Consider the following 22,962-nt stretch of genomic DNA (forward strand, 5'->3'; position numbering starts at 1 on the left):
CATTAAACGTGACATTGCCAATAATGAGACAACCTGACATCATGTGCCTCTGAACAGAATGCCCTATAAAGTATTTGTCATTATGCATGAAACATGGTGGTAAATGATGTTTAAGAGTGAATCTAATCAAGCCTCTAGACCTAATTTACAGTTTAGTAGAATTTAGGGAAAATGGGGAAATGGTGAATATGGACCGAATTATTAGATGATATAAGAGAATTACTGTTCATTTTGGTTAGCTGTGATAATGGTATTGTAATTTCATTCACACACACGCACACTTTTGTTTTAGAGTTTCCTATTCTTAAGAGTTGCACGTTGAAGTATTCGGGGATGAAGTGTCAATGTTGGAGACTTATGTTCAAACGGGTCAGCAAAAAATATAGGTAAGAGGCTTTACAGACTCACAGCTATAAGATAAATAAGGTCTGAAAGTGACTGTAGTTGATGACACTACTGTATAATTGAAATTTGTGAAGAGAGTAGAACTTAAATGTTCTCACAAAAAAGCTTTAAAAACCTATAATCCAATAATGATTGTAGTAATGATTACACAACTGTATATTATCTGTCAAAATTATCAAATTGTACACTTACAATTGGTGAATTTTATTTTATGTAAGCTATACCGTCATAAAACAAATTAAAAATGAAATACAAAGAGCTTCAACTCCCCCCCCCCCAAGAAGAACACCTAGAGAGAAAGCAAACTGGACAGCAACAGTAACTGCTGAATCTAGGTGGCATGAGTGTCACTCCAGTATTGCTTCAACTTCTTCATAAATCTGAATCATTGTCTAAGTTGAGAAAAAATAAGTAAAAATGACTTTAATATAAGATATAACTACATAGCAGCCAGGCTTACAGAAGTAACAAACAGACTTCTTGACCCAGATAGTCATATTTAAATAAGGTAACCAGGGTGTTTACTGCTAAAGAGCAGTTTTCAGGTGAATGGAAGGGCTCAAGGGAAACCTGAGGTAGGAGTAGGAACTGCCAACAGGAGAGCTGCTGTAGAGAGAGGGCAGGGGTCAGCCCTGGAGAAAATGAAGAGAGCAACATCACAAAGCTAGAGAATGTTGCACCTTGGTATCAGTTCAATCTTTGAGATCAGCAACTAAATTCTATTAATCTTTTCAACCTAACCCTTACCTCATGGTTTAATCTTAAAATCCTCTTTTGTACTTGAGACAAAAGTCATGCACAATGACAATTTATGTCATCAGTCCTCAGGGTCAAATATAGCCCATGGTTGTCCCCAAGTCTAAGGTCGAGTCCATACAAATTACTAGATTAATCATTTTCCTGTGAATTTGTAATGGTCAATTGTGAAACCACCACTGGGATTTCTAAGTATGGTGACTTCAGGCATCTTAATAATGGAGCTGATTGACTACAGAATCACATCAGTCACCAGGCCATCAGCTTTTATTACCACAAGGAAAAATGAATCAATTGAAAAAAGGTCAATTCAGCTGGGCCATGTAAACACTGTTAACCGCTTTTCTGGAATTACACCCTTGTCATCAGACAAGAAAATACACATACCCTGGTTACAGTAACAGAGGGGTTCCACTATAACTGCCCTCTTACATTTAAATGCTAAAGATTCAACACATGTCTAAGCCATTGCCTAGAGGTAGAAACTGTGGCTTCAGGCTCACAATCTCATTTCAGAGATACTTCTTACTTTCAAAACTTATTCAGAGTGGGTATGGAGATAGGAAAAAGTCTAATTTTGTCTTCCAAATCTAGTCTAGCAGTATGTCTGTAAGGAAACAGAAAAACAGTGAGCCATATAATTTTACTTACTAGCTAGACAAGTTCTATCTGATCTGTGAGTCAGTTTCTTCACTTATAAAACAGAAATAACATACCTATAAAACAGGGCTGACTTACCTGCTCTGTCTGCCATAAAGGACTGATATGGTAAAATGAATACCTTGAAAACTGTTTTCAAATAAAACAAATGAATTTTAAAGTATCCTTTGTCTAGATTACATTTTAATTTGTTTTAGGACTATCCATATTCTATTGTACAACATGTAAGAGAAAAATTGGTAGAATTCTATTTTTACTACCTAGGTACCTAGTGAAAAACAGTTTAGACAAAATCATCTATGCAGAACTCTTGTCAAAAGCATCTACCTGAATCCTAGTGAAACAATTAGTCAAAAACAGATGTGGGGACTGGCATGGACTTTTCCAAAATGTCAATATAATAAAAGACAAAAAAGAAAAAGAGGCAGTGAGTGATGGGTCCAATTTAGAAAAAAAAGGAAACAATCAAAAGACATGGTGACCAGCTGCAATTTGTGATCCCTAATGGGGGTCTTGGATCAAACAATAAACAAACATTAGCAAGAACACTGTAGGGACAATTGGGATAATTTGCTCTATATATTAGGTATTATTATTTTATCAACAATAAATTTCTTGAGTGTGGTAATAATATTATGGTTATGAAGGAAATGTCCTTGTTTTTAGGAGAAACATGCTGAAATATTTTAGGGAAGAAACGTTATGCTGTTTGCTACTTATTTTCAAATGGTTCTGAAAAAAATCTCAAACTACGTAAAGAGAAAGCAAATATGGTAAAATATTAACGACAGCTGTTCATTATTCTATTCTTTCAACTCTTCTGCACATCTGAAATTTTCAAAAGGCTAAGGTGGGGAAAAGTGGACACTGCATAAACAAAACAAAACACTGGCAAGTAATGAAAAAATTATATCAATTTTCCAATAATAAAAATATACTTTCATAAACCTAATTATCTAAACCAAAATAAATTCACCATGTTGTAACATTGAGGTTTATTATTTAAGAGCAGCACTAATCTTCCTGATACACAAAACAGATAAATTAAGTGGACTTAATTTAAAAGGTCTCACTGAAGAAATTCCTTTAAGAAAAAGCAGTATAATTTCCAAAAGCAGGATAGAAACAGACCAAATGTTATTATTGGAAAAGATCAGAGAAATTAACTCAAGTCCTTATAGATTAGCAAACTAGTATCCATATGTTTCTCAGGACATACAACTTTTTTTTTTCAAAAGATAATTTAAAGTCAAGTAGAACATGCACAGTTAACAGATGTGATGGCTCATACTTTACCATTGCCTTCAATTCAATCACTCCACAAGCAAGCAAAGTAAAACAACTAGAAACAATTAAGTACAGTCTATGGAGAGAAAACATGATATTCTGCTCTAGAAATGCCATTAAAGTACTCCAGAGTAGGAATGCCAAAAAAGGGGGGGGGGGGAAGCACTAGGCTTGGATAACAGATGAAGATAAATTTAAGATGATGGTATAAGTGTGTGTGTGTGTGTGCATGCATGTATGTGTGTGTGTGTGCATGCATGTATGTATGTGTATGTGTGCTTGTGTGTGCACACATGTGTGCATGGCAGGGGGGTGGGGTGGGGAGGGATCAGGCTTTCCTGTTCTGACACAAGGCTGGACAACTGCCCATCAATCACATAAGAAATCAGGAAGTATTCTCAGGAATGTCTTTTTATGGGTTCATTTGAATATTAACTACAAAAAGCATCACTGTAATATGAACTAACGATTTATGTTTATATAATCTCTTAAATAAATTCATGAAAAATTTGAATATCATGTTAATGTGGAGTTACATTCTCTGCTTTAAAACCTATTTACTGGTACAGATTTCCAATTACTATGTTTTCTTAGGAAATATACAGTATTTCCTTTACCGGATAAGCTCTGTAATGGAGGAAAAATAAGAAGATTAATTTATCTTTATGAACTATTTTTAACTTTTTATTTTTTGTTTTTATTTTTTTAAGATTTTACTTATTTAGTTAGAAGAGAGAGACAGAAATAGCGAGAGAGAGCATGAGGAGGAAGGAGAGAGAGAAGCACACTCGCCGCTAAGCAGGGAGCCCGACTCAGGGCTCGATTCCAGGACCCTGGGATCATGACTTGAGCTGAAGGTAGATGCTTAACCAACTGAGCCACCCAGGCACCCCTGAACTAACCTATTTTTAGCAGTCCTTCCTTTTTGTCCATAAATGGTAACAATGTGAATTGTATAGAAAAGAACAAACTTTATAAAATGTTATATCTTTATTTTCAAAATAGCATTTTATTTACCTTGTTAATGGACACTACCAAAGCTGGTTCCACTTTAGCTTCAATTTCTTCTGGAGTGTAAAAACAATAAAGTTTACCCCCTCTTAAAACACAATACAACCTTCTCCAACTAATCAGGCTTTCTTCCATTTGCTGAAAAAAAATTCAAGAAACCATCAACCTTAATCATTATTTATCATCATTAAATTCAACAAAATACTTCAATTATCAAAGTTACATTAGTTAAAAAAATTTTTAAATGTGATAGAGTTACCCATTAATTTAGTGTGCAATAAGTCAACAGTCCAAAATCAGAGTAAGTTAATATCACAGAAGAAAGGTTTGGAATTCTCAAAAGCATTAAGCAAAATGGAGGTAAAGATTACCACATAACTTTTACACACGTAAAATCATAAATCAATGCAGTTTTAGAAATGCTAGTCTATTCAAAATTAGTGCTTTAAATTCCACAGCAATCCATCTAATGACTCAAAAAAATTATAAAAATAACTCAATACTCAAAATGTAATTTTCCCTTACTGTTCTCAGAACACTGGGAAATGTTGACTACCCTGTAGGAATGCAAAATTTCTTTCCTCTTAATGGAATCTTTTAAAAAAAAGTTATTGATTCATTGAAGCCCATAATTAATTATTTACTGAATATAAATAACTCTGGTTATAAATAAATCAGGAATAAGTGGCACAGAGGCAGCCCTGGAAGCCCAGAGGCCTAAACTGTGCCAAAAGCTGTCTGCCAGAAAGGCCCTTCTATGAAAGGTGTGGAGCAGTCGTCATCCGCTTCCACAAGGAGTCCTCCGCTGCTGGCTATCCGGTTCCTGCAGAGGAACCTGGAGAGGCAGCTCCTTAGCCATCAAAACCGCATCAGACCCCATGCTTCCCCCCTTCTCACCCCCAACCCCGTCACCCATCATTCTATGTCTAACATGGAGGAAACTGTCATTTAAAAGAAGACTTTAAAAAATACTTATTATCAGAAGGCAAAACAACTGCCAGTATATTAAGATCTAGATTGTAGCTATAATTGTAGGATATTTAAAGTCCTCCAACCTGCTGATTAAGAAATCCTGCAAATGCATCCTCAGCCATACAAGCTGGCTGGGCGACTAGGCGGCAGCACATGTTGCCATATAAGGGAAGCCAAAATGAAGACTCCTCTATTTAAACAAGATAGAAAAAAAAAAATCAAGTTACAAACATGTTTATTTAAGGTCATTATACATTTTTATGTTTTTTTCTTTTTGCAATTTTTTTTGCTTTATATAAGAACGTTCATATGTAAAGGTTCATCCTACTCATATACAAGTGCCATAGTTAATGACAAAATCAAATATGAGAAATTAGATAGGATAAGATGATATTAAACTGTTAGTTTATAAAATGCTTTCACCTAGAATAGACATAGAACTTTTAGTTTCTTGATCTCTCATTTGATCTTAAAGTATTTGATCAATGGAAGTAGTTCAGGGCATATAAAGAAACTCATCTAATATAAAAAACATCTAATAAAATGATTTTCATACGTCAAATTCTACTTTTTGCTCTGATTTTCATTATAATAGCTAGCAAAGTGATCCTCTAAATAAAACACTTCAGAGCACCATTTCATGATAATACTTTAATAAGCCTTTGGCTCTTCTTCTTCCCCTTCCCTTACTGAACATTAGGAGAAGCCCTCCAACATGGGCATCTGTGCCAGGGGTTGTGGGGGGAGCTGTGGTGTGCCAGAGCAAGGTGCTACAGCAAGGCAGGATGGGGAGGGTGAGTAGGAGAGCTGCCAGGCACGAGGTGCCAGAGCCTGAATGGGCTGGGGAAGATGGATGACGTGGGGGAATCTTTCTTCAGGGAGTGGCCTGGCGTGGGGGGTCAAGGCCCAAGCAGAGTGAGGAGTGTCTACATGGTGTGGCTGCCCAATGCAAGGTATCAGAAGCCAAAGAGTAAGGAGAGTGCACACATTTGGCAGGTGACTCTGCCATGGGAGTCAGAGTCCGAGAGCTGTGAGGACACAGTCCATACATTCAGTGTGTCAGAGCCTGGTGACAAGGGCATCTGAGAACAGGCACTGGGCATGGGGTGTCAGAGCACAGGCAGGCTGAGGGGGGTGTCCACATGGCGTAAGGGAATGGGCAGCCAGGCATGGGAACTGAAAGCCCGAGGACAGTAGGCCTATGTGGGCTGTGTAAGCCTCAGCAAGGTAAGGAGTGGCCACACGGGGCAAGGGACAGCCTAGAATGAGTCAGAGCTCCAGCAAGGAGGAGAGAGCATCCATCTGGGGGAAATAAAAAAATGGCTGCCTTCAGGAAGACTGATCAAAGAAAATGCGTTTTTAAAGGTAATAGAAGACGGTTTTCTCTCTGTCAGAAAAAGGAGTTACAAATGTGTAGAATGAACTCTGCACTGTTGGGATTAGAATTGGATGCACTGGTGTGGACTCATGGTTTCCAACACATAGAGATTAAGAAATACAAGACCGCATATGTGCATATGTGTTGCTGTGCCCGCTGAGAGGGCCTGGGGAAAGCAGCACCCTAATGGTGGTGCTCTCATAGCAGGGAGTGTACCTAGAGCCCAGACCATGTCTTCTAAGTATTATTTCCATTAAAAAGAACTGGCATTCCTTGGAGAAATGACTGGTTCCAAGGCTGGGGCACAGAAAGTACCTGATGAGATTGAAATACCTTGTTATGCCATAAAGCAAGGAAACTACTCAATGAATGATGAGAACATTGTCAAAAAGACAACAGAACCCATCTTGAATGTGCTCCCCTTGGCCAAACTGGAGACAATCTGACCCTTAAAATAAGCAATATTAACCGATTTTGATGCACTGAATAAAATAGGAAAACATGAGTCCATATTGATATAAATAAATCAATGAGTAAATTGAAAGACTAATAAGAAATCACCTACATAGTTTCAAGACACTCCCCTCCTCCACACAAAATATGTATTAATTGCAAAGGGGAAACAAGAATAACTGTACAGTCGAGAAGGTGGGCAGACACCACACTAATCAAGTGATCAAAGTGAAAATCATTAGTAATGGGATGAATCGAAATTATATGCCATTTGACAGAATGCAATGAGAACTTAGCATCACTTCCGTGATATTTCTGCCAAAGATGCATATCCTCAATCTTATCCCAAGAAAACATCAGACAAACCCAAATTTAGGGACCTTCTACAAAATAACAGACTATGATGTTTAAAAATGTCAAGGTTATAAATGCCAAAAAAAAAAAAAAAAGAAGAAGAAGAACTGGTTCAGTTTGAAAGAAACTGAAAGAAGCATGATAATTAAATGCAATGCAGGATTCTGCACTGGATCCTTTTGTCATGAAAGACATTATTGGGACAATAAGCAACACTTTAATAGAGTCTGATGATTAAAGGTGGTAATGTATTAATATTCATTTCCTGACTTGGATAGTGGTAGTGTTGTAGCCCATGTCCTATAGTAGGAAATACATACTAACATGTTTGGGGCTAATGGAGAATCATGTAAACAAGTTGCTCTCATGTATTTTGGTGGGGGGGAAGATCTCGACATTTAACTTGTAATTTTTCTGTAAGTTTGCAATTGTTTAAAAAAGTTCTTTCAAAAAACATTAAGATATTCCTTTAATGTAGTGTGTAGGTGGGCATAGAGCTTTCACATTTGCACAATTCTCTGTATTAGGGTATAAATAAAAACCCAATATATGGCCCTTTGCCCACACGCGACCACACAAAAATGATTTTCAAAGTTTTTACTGCATCCCTGTTGGTTGACTATAAAATGGCTAGCCATCGGCTTTTACTACTATTGACCCAAAAGTCTTAATAATTCTGGAAAATAAAACATTTTTAGGTAAAAATACAATTATATTATATATAGATGCCATGCCCAGGTTTGGTACATCAGTTATATGAAAAAGACCAGCCGAAATGAAGTATACAAAGTAAAACAAAAAAGTTTTTAACAACCAGCTTGCTCATCATTCTACTATAGAATAGAACACAACAAATTGCCTGGGACTATTAAAATCTTTTTTATTAATACCTTGGTAAAGCTGCTATCTTTCAGAAATAAAGGGTTTGACCTGGGAGAAATAAATGCATAAATACAATAAAGGCAATGATTCTAAAACACAGACATAAATAAATAAATATGTGAGAATCTCCTTTCCTAAAATAGACAGGAAATGAAATAAAAATTGCATAAAAGCAGGCATCTAAGTAATACATCTGAAATCAACTTTGTGAGTTATGAATTTAAAGATTGAAAGCAAATTTCTTTATATAGCAATCCCAGATTTATGAACGGCTTATGTTCTAAATATCTGTAAGCTAGTTGTATTTAAGTTAGGATGCACTTTCTAAAAAAATAGAATCATAAATGATGATTAGTTTTTCAGATGAGTTCATAAAGTTTCTCCAATCAATAATGTATCTGGAACCTAAATACCACATGTAACAATGTGCTTCTCTGGTAAAATAAGTTTAGATTTCATAGCATGCAGAGAAAAATAATTTCTTTCTGATTGCAGTCCTTAAAAAGGGATATTGGATGTAGAATTCCTTTTTCTACAGACCCCTTGCCACATACTCTGCAATCACCTGTCCCTTTTAACCTAGGTTTCTTTACAGCTCAGGACCCCTGTGGAATGAAGTGTAGAGTCACAGCTGCTTCTCTTGACTTCTGACAAGAAATATGGCATCTAGGCTAGTCACTTCACCTATCTGAGTATCAAGTCTTCATTTTTAAAAATACTACCTTCTTAGGTAGGAGGGTTGTTGTGAAAATCAAGTAAGATAAAGTGTAAATGGCATCTATCATTGTGTCTGGCACACAGTAGCTGCTTCTCATAATTTCATATCCAGGGCAGTCTCACTCTCAAAACCACACCCTTTCCATTTTCAGAGCTGTCTCTGAGCTTGTGCAACATATCTAATCAAAATACTTAATTCTTCTTTTCTAACCAAGGGCGGCATTAGGACAAGATGAAACAGGAAGTGAAAAAGCAATTTGACTTTTCACTACTTAAAGATTTTATCTAATTCATTTGTAGTTTCAAATGGGGAACAAAATGGTGTTTAAAAATGACAGCAACAACAAAAACAAAACACAGGCAAGGGAAAGAATCCAGATAACATCTCAGTTCCGTGTGAGTCAATCTTCACAATGTGGTTTCATTGTTTTATAAAAAGCATAAAAATTTCTTGATGACAAAGATATCATTTTAGCTTTTCCTTTCAATTATCAAGAATAATAAAACTGAGTTATAAATTTTTTAAATTCTAGTATTTCCTCTTGATTTTATAGACATATTTAGGAAAACCCACTGTATTAACGTAGATTTATATTAATGAATAAATTTGAGGATGGCTTTTTGCTGTATAAAATTGTTTCCTTTAAATTACAATATTTCTTATTTTTCAAAATATGACTGATTTCCAAGATTTTAATTTACCCACACTCCTAGGAATATACATACGTATTACATAAAGAGTTAGACACATACATTACTATTCCTTAAAATTTTTTCTGTGGAGGCTACAAGTTCCAAAGTCAACAGTTTTTGGGTGTTATTATTTTAGGCATAGGTCTTCTCACAATCTTTAATATGTTAGTCTGGATTGTGTTTCTCTAAAACAGAGCCATACCACACAGTTCCCATGCTGATCTACCCATGAGCATTTTATTAAATAAGAATCTAGTACTATCTTACAAAACACTGAAGACAACTGAGGAATCACTGCTAAATTAATACTTCCTTTATGAATTGTATTCCCTTCCACAACTTTTCAGATGATCTGGTTGAAAGAATGGACCCTCTCATCATCAATTCCATTATTCACACATCGATAGTATTTTGAGTCTTTAGGTGCTTTAGCAGTCATCATCCCTGACCAGAAAGCATAGCAGAAAGAGCACAGCCTGTCCTGGATTATTTAAAGTCTGGCTCACCCACTTCCTAGCTACATGATCTAGCATGTTATTTTCTCTAGGCTGCAATTGACCCATCTGTAAAATGTAAATGACAATAAAATGAGGAACTTGTGAAGGTCACAGAGCTAGCCAGTGGTAGAACTAGAATAGGAGTCCAAGGCTGATGGCTCCACAGTCCAGACTATTAATCACTTCATTGTAACATTTCTTTATAGATATATCTCACAGATACTAGGAATGAAAACTGCAGAATGAAAACTGCTACAAAGTATTTATTTATTTACATTTTATTGTGGTAAGAACACCTAACAGGAGATCTATCCTCTTACCAGATTTTTAAGTGCACAATACAGTACTGTTAACAATAGGCAGTGCATTGTGCAGATCTCTAGAACTTATCCACCTTGCATACCTAAAATTTTATACCCGTTATTTAGCAACTCCTTCTTTCCCCTGGCAACTGCCGTTCTATGCCTGCTTCTTTGAATCTGACTATTTTAGTTACCTCATATAAGTGGAATCAGGCAGTATTTGTCCTTCTGTGACTATTTCAGTTAGCATGATGTCCTCAAGGTGCATTCATGTTGCCACATATGGCAGAATTTTTTTCCCTTTTAAGGCTGAATAATATTTCGCAGAACAGTGTCTGACGCATAATAGACACTCAACATATGATGGTAATTTTGATAATTCGCGGAGAACTGACACAAATGAAATGACAATAAACTCCATCTGCCAGATTTTCTGATGAAACTGATAATGCTAATACTATTACGGACTTCAAGTTTTGGGTGATGGAAGTCTAGATTGTTCAGACCAAACTTCCCACTGAAAACTACTGAAAATGCTGAATCAATATATTTAAAATTTTTTCCCAGAGCAACAAAGAGGTAACAAGACTATAAGAAATTACCAGTACAAATTTGATAGATAAGAACCAGTGAGTTAAGTGAGCACAGAAGCTGTGTTTGTCTTGAGAGCATTTGCCAATCCCAGCAAGTCTGAATTTATGATTTAATGATCCTGCAAGATGAGGAAGCAGAAATCAAAGTCTAGGACCTGAACAATGTAACTAGTTTAATGGGAGATCCTCCTCATGCTAGGCTGATATCCCGAAGGAATCACCAACAGGGTAGTGGTGAACTAGAAATAATCCAAGCCCAGGATTCTTAATGCCTAGAGGCGGGGGGATAGGAGGGGCCAAGAGAAACTCAGACATGATCTTTGGATAAAGCGGGGCCTAGATTGATAGTCCCCCCCCAGGTGCCTGCCAGAAGCAAACAGAAACATTAAGCATCAATTTATTCCTGTATGTAAACTTTTGATTATGATAACAAGTATATGAAAACATTCAAGGAATTGAAACATCATGAGAACAACTAGAAAAAGACAACAGAAATAGACCCAGAAAGACATTATATATCTGAATTATTAGTCATAGACTATAAAAGAGCCTTTTTACTAAAAACCTAAAAGATAACAATGACAATGCATGCAGGAAATACAAAGTTCCAGAGCAAATCTGAAAAAGTCAAATAGAACTTCCAGAGCCAAGAAATACAAGAACAGAGATGAAGAACTCTTGGGCAGCTGGGTGATAGACATTGGGGAGGGTATGTGCTATGGTGAGCGCTGTGAATTCTGTAAGACTGTTGAATCACAGATCTGTACCTCTGAAACAAATAATACATTATATGTTAAAAAAAAAAAAAAAGAAGAAGAAGAAGAAGAAGATAGCAGGAGGGGAAGAATGAAGGGGGGGAATCGGAGGGGGAGATGAACCATGAGAGACAATGGACTCTGAAAAACAAACTGAGGGTTCTAGAGGGGAGGGGGGTGGGGGGATGGGTTAGCCTGGTGATGGGTATTAAAGAGGGCACATTCTGCATGAAGCACTGGGTGTTATATGCAAACAATGAATCATGGAACACTACATCAAAAACTAATGATGTAATGTATGGTGATTAACATAACATAACATAAAAAAAGAAATGAAGAACTCTTGGTATATAGGTTTAACAGCAGATCAGATGGAGCTGCAGAGAGAATAAAGGAAATAGAACATAGTTCATAAAGCAATCCAGAAAAGCATTAAAGACAGACAAAAAGATGAAAAATACATCATAAAGGGTAAGAAACATAGAGGATAAAGCCAGAAAGACGGACACAGGTTTAACAGGAATGCTAGGAGAAAAGTAAGAGAATGGAACAGAGGCTCTCTGAGTAGAAAAGTGAGATTTTTGTTCAGAACTAATGAAAGACACCAATCGGTAATTTTAAGAAGTTAAAGGAGTTCCAAAAGCAGCATAAATGAAATTATATTCTACATCTATATCATAATGAAACTTCAGAAAACCAAAGACAAAGAGAAAATAAAGTTACCTTCCCGGAAGTGACACACTGACAAATTATTTTCAATAACTAGTAAAAGAAGCCAGAAGAGAGTGCAATTATATCTTTAATATTCAAAAAGAAAAAAATTGAAATTGCCAAAATCCTATATCCTATAAAAGATACCTTTCAAGAATGAATCAAAATAGAGTCATCTTCAGACAAACACAAGAACAAAGTAGTATGGTACCAGTGGAACACACTAAATGAAATTGTAAGGATTATACTTCGAGCATAAGGAAAGTAATCCCAAATGTGAGATATAAGGTACAAATAGTACACAGAAACTTATAGGTAAATCTTAGTAAATATAAAATGTATAAAACATCTTGTGAACTTTAAAAATCAAATAGAATTATAATATATAACAATAGCACACCGGTCAGAGAAATGGAGTTTAACTGTTTGAAAGTCCTTGCATTGTCTAAGAAAACAGTAAAACCATCTTTTAATTTTAGACTTTAATAAGTATGATTAATGACATTTCTAGAAGTAATTTCTGAAAGATGAGAAGAAGAATTATAACTTTACTTAGAACAAGGAAAAAGGGAAATGATAAAATTATCCATCCTTAAAAAGGCAAGAAAGAACAGAAAAACACATGATATGTGTAAGATCAATAGCAAACACAGGATATGAAGGGAGATTTAAGCCCAAATATTTAATATCATATAATATGGCTTATAAACTATTTGGTATTAAATGTAAAATGACTAAATTCTCCATTAAAAAACACAAAGATTGTCAAATTGGATAAAAATTAAAATCCAGTATATAATCCTGTTTGAAGAGGCATATCTACAATATAAAAATAAGCACAGTTCAAGGTAAAAGAGTGGAAGAAAATGCACAATTTAAAAATTGTGCATCAGGGGCTCCTGGGTGGTTCAGTCAGTTACGTGTCCAACTCTTGATCTCAGAGTTGAGTTCAAGCCTCACGTTGGGCTCCAGTGTGGCGTCCCCTTAAAAAAACATTGTGTGCATCAAATAGCAAAGGCTCAAATAATATAAAGCAAAAATAGATGTAACTGTGAGAACTAGAAAAATCTACAATCACAGCAGATTTTATCACACCTCTCATAGTAATACAGAGTATATAGTCTACAATAATTACTTCTAACAAATAATTAGAATATATAAAACAGACAGCTGAATAAAAACACTGACAAGCCTACTGCAAGAATGATAATAAAAAGACAAGAGAATATACAAAAAGCCAGTATCAAATAGAAAGGAGGAACATCACTATAGATGCTGGGGAAATTCAATAAAACTATCATTAAGAAGTTAATGCTTATGAACCTCAAATTTTATTTTATTTAATTATTGTTTTATTTTTTGAGAGAGAGAGCATGCACGTGTGCAAGTGGGGGGGGGAGGGGGAGAGGGAGAGGGAGAGAGAGAATCTTAAGTAGGCTCCACTCTCAGCAAGGAGCCCAACACGGGTACAATCTCACAACCCTGAGATGACCTGAGCCGAAATCAAGAGTTGGATGCTTAACCGACTGAGCCACCCAGATGCCCCAATGAACCTCAAATTTTAGATAAAATAGATGCATATATATATATATATATATATATAAATATATATATATATATATATATAAAATATAACTTACTAAACCTGACTCAAGAAAGAGTAAACCTAAACAACCCTATAACTATTAAAAATAATTGAATAGTGATATAGTGATATAACCATACAATGAAATACTATAAGCAATATAATACTGAAAGAACAAAAACCAAGTTGCTAAGAAGACATAATGTGATTTTATCCATATAAAGTTCAAACCAGATAAAACTAAATTGTATTATTTAGAGAAGCACACATAGGTGGTAAAACCAAAAATAAATGCAGGGAAGTGAATACCATAAAAACTGGGATACATTTACACTTAGAATAATTAAGAAGTAATGTTGGCAATGTTCTTCCTTGACATGAAGGTAGTTATGCATATATTCATCTCATAATTATTTGTTACACTGTATATTTACGTTTTAAGAACGTTTCTGTATTTTTAATGTAATTTTTAGTGCAAAATCTAAAAAATATTGTAAAATCATCTATTTCATCAGTATGGAGTCACCCATCTTTACAACAATAAGTATAAGTAAGGTTGTACATAATTTTATATATTCTGCTTCAGAAAATGGACAAGAATAACCCAAATTATATTTCTAAACTACTTTGCCATCACCACTCTGTATTTTTCCTCATAGGTAAAATAATCTGGGAGAATGGACAATACTCTTGTTAAATTTTACAAATCTTTCTAATCACTTAGCTCCCTTCTTCAACTTGTTATATTATTTTTTTAGATAAACTACAACTACCAGTATCATCCAGAGAGAAAAGGGTTCAAATTAATTCAGCCCTACCTTCTCCTATATTCTCTGTTTCTACCAACAGGAGGGCTGGCTTCCTCAATTTCAACTTCAAAAATAAGACAGGTCTTCGATTGCCAACTAGAAGGGTGGTAAAGTAATCAATTTCAAGTCAAAGACAAAGATTCAGAATACACAAAACCTTTCTATCCTCACTAAGCTAGCCTCACAAACAAATCTCTGGCAAATGGCACAGAAAAAGGAAAACAATTTTTTTTTTCTCTTTAGGGGAAAAGGGATAGACATATTAGAAAGAACCCACAGATAAACGCATGCCTACGTTATTTAAGCCAACATCCGCTTCAGAGGAGCATATTAAAATTAGAAATTATTACTGTCACCACGTTATCTATTAACACAACATATGTAATAAGTAAAATATAGACTATACTCACCATTTCCATTAATAGACAGATTATGGGTCTTGAAGCTATCCTCAGCACTTTCCAAGGTCAGAGTAGCATGAGCCAGCAAATTATACTTTGCACCACTAGTAATAGGGAGAAATAAGACATACTTTGAGTATTTTAGTGTATTTTCTACTACATAAAATATTTAGATGTTCAATAACAGAAAATAAACAACCTGATTAAAAAACAGGCTAAGGTCTTTAATAGACATTTCTCCAAAGAAGATATACAAATGGCCAATAAAAACATGAAAAATGCTCAAGATCACGAATCATTAGAAAATGCAAATCAAAACCACAATTTGTGGGGCGCCTGGGTGGCTCAGTCAGTTGAATATCTGACTCTCAGTTTCAGCTTAGGTCGTTATCTCGGGGTTGTTATATTGAGCCCTGCATCCAGCTCTGTGTTCAGCACAAAGTCTGCTTGAGATTCTCTGGCTCTCCCTCTGCCCCGCCCCATGTTACGTACAAGTGCGTGTGCTCTTTCTCTCTCTCTCAAATAAATAAATATTTTAATATTAAAATAAAAAATACAACAAGACACCACTTCACATCCATTAGGATGGCTTTTATTAAAAAAAAAAAACCAAACAGAAAATAATTGTTGGCTAGGATATGGACAAATTGGAACCTTTGTGCATTGCTGATGAAAAAGTAAAATGCTGCAGCCACTATGGAAAATGTATGCTGGTTCCTCAAAAAATTAGAAATAGAATTACCATATGATTCAGCAATTCCACTTCTGGGTATATACCCAGAAGAATTTAAAGTAGTGACTCAATTGGATATGTGTACACCTGTATAAATAGCAGCATTACTCACAATAGCCAAACAGTAGAAGAAGGTCAACTGTCCATTCAAAGGATGAAAGGATAAATAGTGGTACATACATACAATGGAATATTATTCAGCCTTAAAAGGGAAGGAAATTCTGACACAGGCTACAACATGAATTAACCTTAAAGACCTTACACTAAATGAAATAAGCCAATCACGAAAGGACAAATACTGCTTGATTCCACATGTAAAGTCCCTGGAGTGGTCTAATTCATAGAAACAAAAAGTCGATTTGGAGGGGGGGAATAGGGTGTTATTTTTTATTGGGTATAGAATTTCAGCTTGGAAAGATTAAGAAGTTCTGGGGATGGATGATGGGGATGGTTGCACAACACTGTGAATGTACTTAATGCCATTGAACTATACACTTAAAGATGGTTAAAATGGTAAATTTTATATTATATATTTAACCATAATAAAAAATGAAGAAAAGCCACATTTAGATGTTATAGATGACAGATTATAAACATAAATGAATTATCAACTTAGTATGTTTATCTCTTTATGCTATTTTATCTTAAGAAAATCTGCAAGTTATTTGGTTTAACTCACAAATGTTTCTCTGAAAGATCTCCATTCATTCAAAAATATTAACTGAACACCTAAAATGTGCCAAGTCCTATGCAAGGTGATGGGCATTTTGGTAAACAAGACTCAGTATTATATTCTGATGCAAGGGGAAGGGGGAAAAAAGTAAGCAGAGGGATAAATAAAATAATGGCATTTGTAAGTTATAATGCAACCTCTTCTATAAAACAAAGGGGATAAGAAAACTGAGGACCTGTTAAGCAGGAGAAACAGGAAAGGACTCTCTAAGGGGTAATGGTGATGATCTCATAAGAGGATGGAACCAAGCAAAGAATGCGGGAAAACATTCCAAGCAGAGAGGACTGAAAGAAGAGCAGTGTGGCTAGAGCATAGGGAGCAAGTGGGAACCACCACCTTAGGACACAAGGTCAAAGATAATGGCAGGGATTAGATCCCTCGGACTTTGCTGGGAGCTTTGGAGAAGAGTGGATTTGACTCCAAGTGTAACAGGAAGTCATTGGAGAAAGTTAATAAGAAGATAGTGATGGGATCTGATTCATATTTACTTCCTGGGAGTAAGAATGAATCTTCTTCTGATTTACCAACTTCAAAGATTTGGGGTTTTCATCCATCATATGGGAAAATGGGGGACTTCATTACTAATTCCACTTTTTTTCATGATAGTCCCCTTTATGCTACTTGGGTTAAAATAGCACTCTTTCCAAAGTATCTAAAAATTCTGATGCTAAATTTAATATCCTGGTACTTTGTGGTGATAAAAAGTGAATTTTCATTCAATAATAATTCTATTTTCTGTGCTAGTAATCTTAATTTTATTTCAAGACTTTTTCTTGGTTTTATTATTTATTTTCCAAATTAGTAAAACCTCAACATCCAAAACATCAGAAAGCATGTTAAAATGAGACAGACAGACAGACAGTAATATAGACAAACTTTGGAGAAGAGAGAAGTATGGTGGGAATTTTTATTAATTGTGCCAACTGATATGTTTCATAAACCTTCTTTGCCTCATACTAAATCCTTAATAGAATCTTTACTACAAAGAAAAAGTATGTATACATGTAGTAGGTGTGTAATGCATACTCCACAGAATGTTACTCCCTTGGAGAACACCTGTTGGTTTGTTTTCTTCTCCAGTTTTATTGAGAAATAATGGAAATACTTTATAAGTACAGCATGATGGTCTGATTTACCTTGGGTTTTTAATATACAACCACCATAGACTAGAGATATCTCTCAATACCCAATGTCTTTTGTCAGTGTTTATATAGGGAAATTTATGTTTCTGTCTCTAAAACTCAACAAGAATTTAACAAAGTGATGCATGACTAAAATTTCAAGCTACAGTCTGAATAAAATTGTTATAATGTCAACTACTATGCAGACTTCTGGAAAAATTCACTAAGCACCAACAAATCTCCACTGTTGCAAGAGCTAAAAGGCACCAGCCTCGCACTCAGTGTGGGCCATTCTCTGCTACTACTCACTTATCCTGGGTTTCTATAGTACCTTCCATAGTTAGCTCCTACTTTTCCCTAGCGTTACACAATGAGTCCCCCCACAAAAGTTAAGAAAGTATGAATGAAAACTATGGAGAAAAAAGTCAAAGCAATTGAGAACAGCAGTTACAATGGAAGAGCAAATATGAATACATACAAAGTGCCTACTAATAATCACTAACTGTCTGGTGATCAGGGCCCAATATGTTAAGCATTATCTCAACATGATAATTTGTCCCTGACATATAAGTTTTACAGAACTACATTATAATTTCTCCCACTTAGAATAAAGGGGATTAGACTCCCTACTGGCATTTTAATGCAGCATATTATCTTCAGGAACAGCTGATTGTCAATAAGCAGGGAAGTGGTGCGAGAGAAAGATGCTAGATGTGTGTGACAAACCACAAGCCTGGTGTGGCTGGAATACGATGAAGGAGAAGGAGAGATGTCCCAAAGGTAAGTAGGGGGCAGACACTGTACATGGCAGTGCTTTGTGGGGCATACTAAGGACACTGGATTTTCTTCTGAGTGAGATGGGAACAAATGGTAGGTTGTGAGCAGAGGCATGTACTATGATGTGACTTGTATTTCTAAATGATCCCTCTGGCTGCCATGTGCAGAACAGACCACAGGGGCCAAGAGTGAAAATGGACACCAACTAGAAAGCTTCTGCAGTTGACCTGACTGCAGGTCAAAAAAGCTGATGCAGGACTGGAATAGGGTGTTAGCTGGTGAGCTGGTGAGAAGTGGCAAGATTCTTGATCTATTCTTAAAGTTGACCCAATGTGGACATGGGAGGTGAAAAAAAAAAGAGCTGAAAACAACTCCAAAGCTTTTGGCCTGAGCAACCAGAAAAATGGAATTGTTATTACACTGCAGTAAGGCTGACTAAGAGAAGAATAGATATGGGAAATATGAATTTAGTTGTGGATGAGTCAAGTTTAAAATTGTTTTAGATATCTAGATGGATTGTAGGGTAGGCAGCTGGACATATCAATCTGGAGTTAGGAGAAAAAAACATGGAAGAATTAAATTTGGGAGTTACCAGTAAATAAAATGAAATTTAATTAAAGTTAGAAAGTCAAGTGAAGTCCAAGGACTGAAAAATAAGACACACTTCATCATTTCAGATCAAGTTGAAGAGCAATGAACAACGGAGGCAGGTGAGGAACAGTCAGAAGTAGAAAAAAAAACAGGGAAGTGGATCCTAGAAGGCAAGTTAACAGAAATTGTCCAAGAGAGAGTAAGAAGAGAGGAAGTAGAGGTAGGGAATATAGAAAACTTTTCTGTAAAGGGTAGCTGTCAAATGGGGCAGTACAAATGGGAGATATTTCAGCATGCTTCTGTGTTGGTAGCAATGATGCAGTAAAAAAAAATTGATGATGTAGGGGAGTGGGGGACATGCGCAGGAGCTTACTTCTGAATAGTTCAGAAAATGGGATCCAGTGCACAAGAAGGTGGCCTTAGATGAGGCAGAGTTCCCAAAGAGGGAAAGCAGCAAATAAAGATACAGATGCGGACAGGCTGACAGATTTGGCAGAAGGAAGATATGCACGTTCTCTCCTGACTGCTTCAGTAGTATTAGTGATAGGTGAAACAAAGTCATCAGCTTTGAATAAGGAGTAGAGAGGAGGGGGAATCGGGAGTCTTCAGAGGAGACAGTAATATGATGTGACATGCTTTCCCTGAAGAGAGGTAAAGTGTAAGGCTATGGAAACTTAGTAGGATTGCTGTCACACTGAGAACTCACTTAAGGTTAGTGATCATGGGTCTAAAGGGAGACCAGTCATTATGACTGTTTTTCTCCAGCTTCCTCATCTATTTCTCATGAGTGCAGGTGCAGCGGAACTCAAAGGAGGATTTAACCAAGGTTGGAGTTTTTTCCAAGGTAAGTATGACATGAGAAAAATGCTAGGAAAGAATAAAGTGGTAAATCATGGAGTCCAGGCTAATTTCGAGTCAGAGTACTAAAGGGAGCAGGCTGGAAATGTGGGAGGTGGTAGATAGAGTGGGATACTTGCTATAAAGATGGTAGAGGGTGTGAAATTATTCGTTACAACAAAGTCTAGGGCACAATAATAGGGTGGAGGACTGAAATAGGCAGAAGGACAAGATCACTGGAGGCAGGGGTCACAAAACTGATAGTCAAGGTATTAGATGGATAGACTACATGTCTTTCTAAGCCATCAAGAAAAATATCTAAAATAGTGGGAGGCCGGGAGAGGGAGAGAAAGAGAACGAAGATACTTTTTATTTTTCGGAGTGACACTGTAATTTATTCTTACTAACCACTAAAAACATTTGACTATTCTTCACTTCAGAAATAGCATCATTTCAATACATAATATAATATAAAATACTGCTATTAGTGTGCACAGGACGCAGCTGGTTATAGGCTGTGCATTTGCACCAAGTGCACTGGGGAGGTGGCATGTTCAGAAAGCAACTTGTGTGGCAGAACAGGCTAAAATTATGTGATGAGTGAGGTATATGTTTGAATTTTTTTTCAGACCTTAAGAAATAATTGTGTAAGACTGATGAATCACAGACCTGTACCTCTGAAATAAATAATACATTATATGTTAAAAAAAAAAAAAGAAGATAGTAGGAAGGGAAAAATGAAGGGGGGAAATCAGAGGGGAGATGAACCATGAGAGACTAAAGAAATAATTGTGACTAAGACATCTTTTCCTCAGCTACTTTCAGGTAAACACGGAGCATATTTGCCTCTGTTTTCAATAAATAACACATCTGAAAATAACAATCTGAAGAAAGTTATTGATAACTTCTAAGGATGGTTAAATAAACTATGATAGAGCCAAATGATAGATAATGTGGTCATTAAAATGATTATGTGATGACTCTAGTAACTCCAGAAAAAAAGCTGAATGTGTAGATAACTATGAATATCTAACTATCCCCCAAAGCTAGGTACTTAAAAACCTGAAAAAAAAATCAGTCCATATATAAAAAGTATTTGAATTAGAATGAAGTATGAATAACTGTTTTTTTCTCTTCTAGATTCTATTTGATAATTTTTGTAATCAAATAATGTGGTGAAGCAGTAGTATGATGGAACTCTCCTGTAAAAATCAGAGACAGGCAATGCATTATAATACCACATATGTACAGTGTAAGGCATTTTGACAAGCAATATCTTTTTAAAGATTCACAATAACTACTTGAGGTAGGCAGAGCAGATAGTTTGGTCCATGTTTTCAGAGGAAGAAACTGAAGTTCAGAGAATATAATTGACTTGCCTCTGCTAGGCAAGTAGTATATTGGAAAGAAAGCCCCACTATACTTACTACCTTTATACTTCATTAAGAAATAGTTTAAAATTATGGTACTTTTTTCTGTTAAAACAGATACAAGGGACCATATTTTACCACTGCAAGAATTTTGAGTTCAGGGAGCATGACTTATTAACCTTGGAATCCAATGTGCCATATGATATAACTGCTGAATAATCCTTTCTAAGATGATTAAATGAATGAATAATGAAACTACACCCAATGGCTGAGGAGCTCCTTAGTTACGTGTGAACTCTGCATCATCTTTCACACAATCAAAACAGTAACTTCATTGTCCTCAAAACATAAATAATCCATTTATGCTGGACCAGTATTAAGATACTTGTTTTATAACTTCAATCTAATTTAAAATGCAGTATAGTGGCTTATTTTTTTAAAAAAATTAATATACCTTTTTGTCTAATAATCACTCTCAATTTTACCAGTTTTCTTGAAATGATTGTTTAAAATGATGTATACTTACACAGTGATGAATAATGTACTAAATAAATAGTTCTCAAGAAGCATAAAATAGGGAACTCAGCTATTAGAGACACTGGGAAAATCTGGCTAAAGGACTTTCAGTAAGTGAAATTCCACGAATAAAATGAATAAATGAATCACATCAGGGAGCATGCTAAAAATTACCAAAAATGTTCACTGTCTTCTTTTGGATCAAACAATACTTTATGATGATATTTCAAGTTACTTCATTTTTAAACCATGACTAATTACAATGCCAATGCTTCCAAAACCAACAATGATCTCACTTTTAAAACATTCTTGTCAGGATAACATTTTCTTACTAAAACATTACACTCATTCCTTTTAGCCAACCCTAATATTGAGTTCCCAACAGTTTAATCAGCTACATTTTTTTTATCAAATAGGCCAATTGTTATAACATTGCGGGGGGGGGGTGGATATTGGTCCAAAAATGTTATGAAAAAATAAATGACTACTTTAAATGGTAGTCTAAAAAACGCACTCTTTTGTCAGAAAGAACAGCTATATTTGGTCACATGCCATATTACTAGAGAAGATATATACAGCCCAAGTTTGATCTATTATGACCATTTTGGTTGAAAATTAAAAGCTGTATTGGGAATCTTCTCATTGAACTAGATCACTATTAAAGAAACAAAACTGATCCCCTTATGCATTCTGATCACTAGTGCTATTCTCAAACTCCTATCATGGTGCTGAAGCAGTCAGTTAAGGAATTACTAGTTAAGAGTCGTCCTGGGCTATGAATTTAACCTAGAATATGCTGAATTCACACCTGAAGCTCAGCAGAATATAGGTATTAGCAGAACATGATTCAGTGAAAAGTAAAAGATTTTACTCTTCCTTTGACCAACTTTAATTGGTATAAATAAGCAAATGACATGCAAGTTGCATGGGGAATGTTCATAAAGAAAATTAGTGTTTGGATTCAGGTATAAACCAAGTAGAATAATAAATCTAAATAGAATGAACACTTCAAGACAAATAAGTCAGTTGTTATTTAAAAGAACTTAATACTGGGGTGCCTGGG

At 35.6% G+C, this 22,962-nt stretch overlaps 1 protein-coding gene across 1 annotated transcript in view; it reads right to left on the reverse strand.

Annotated features, from left to right (window-relative positions):
* RTKN2 (rhotekin 2) overlaps positions 1–22,962 on the reverse strand; it is a 73,222-nt gene that overhangs the window by 15,067 nt on the left and 35,193 nt on the right. Inside the window, exons 7-9 of the mRNA XM_032423771.1 lie at positions 15,231–15,325; positions 5,175–5,281; positions 4,126–4,257 (exon numbers count right to left, since the gene is read on the reverse strand). Of these exons, the coding sequence (XP_032279662.1) occupies positions 4,126–4,257; positions 5,175–5,281; positions 15,231–15,325 (334 nt within the window). The remainder of the gene's footprint in view (positions 1–4,125; positions 4,258–5,174; positions 5,282–15,230; positions 15,326–22,962) is intronic.

This window comes from Phoca vitulina, unplaced genomic scaffold, assembly GCF_004348235.1.
Source record: "Phoca vitulina isolate PV1807 unplaced genomic scaffold, GSC_HSeal_1.0 scaffold29, whole genome shotgun sequence".
In the NCBI taxonomy this organism is placed as follows: Eukaryota; Metazoa; Chordata; class Mammalia; order Carnivora; family Phocidae; genus Phoca; species Phoca vitulina.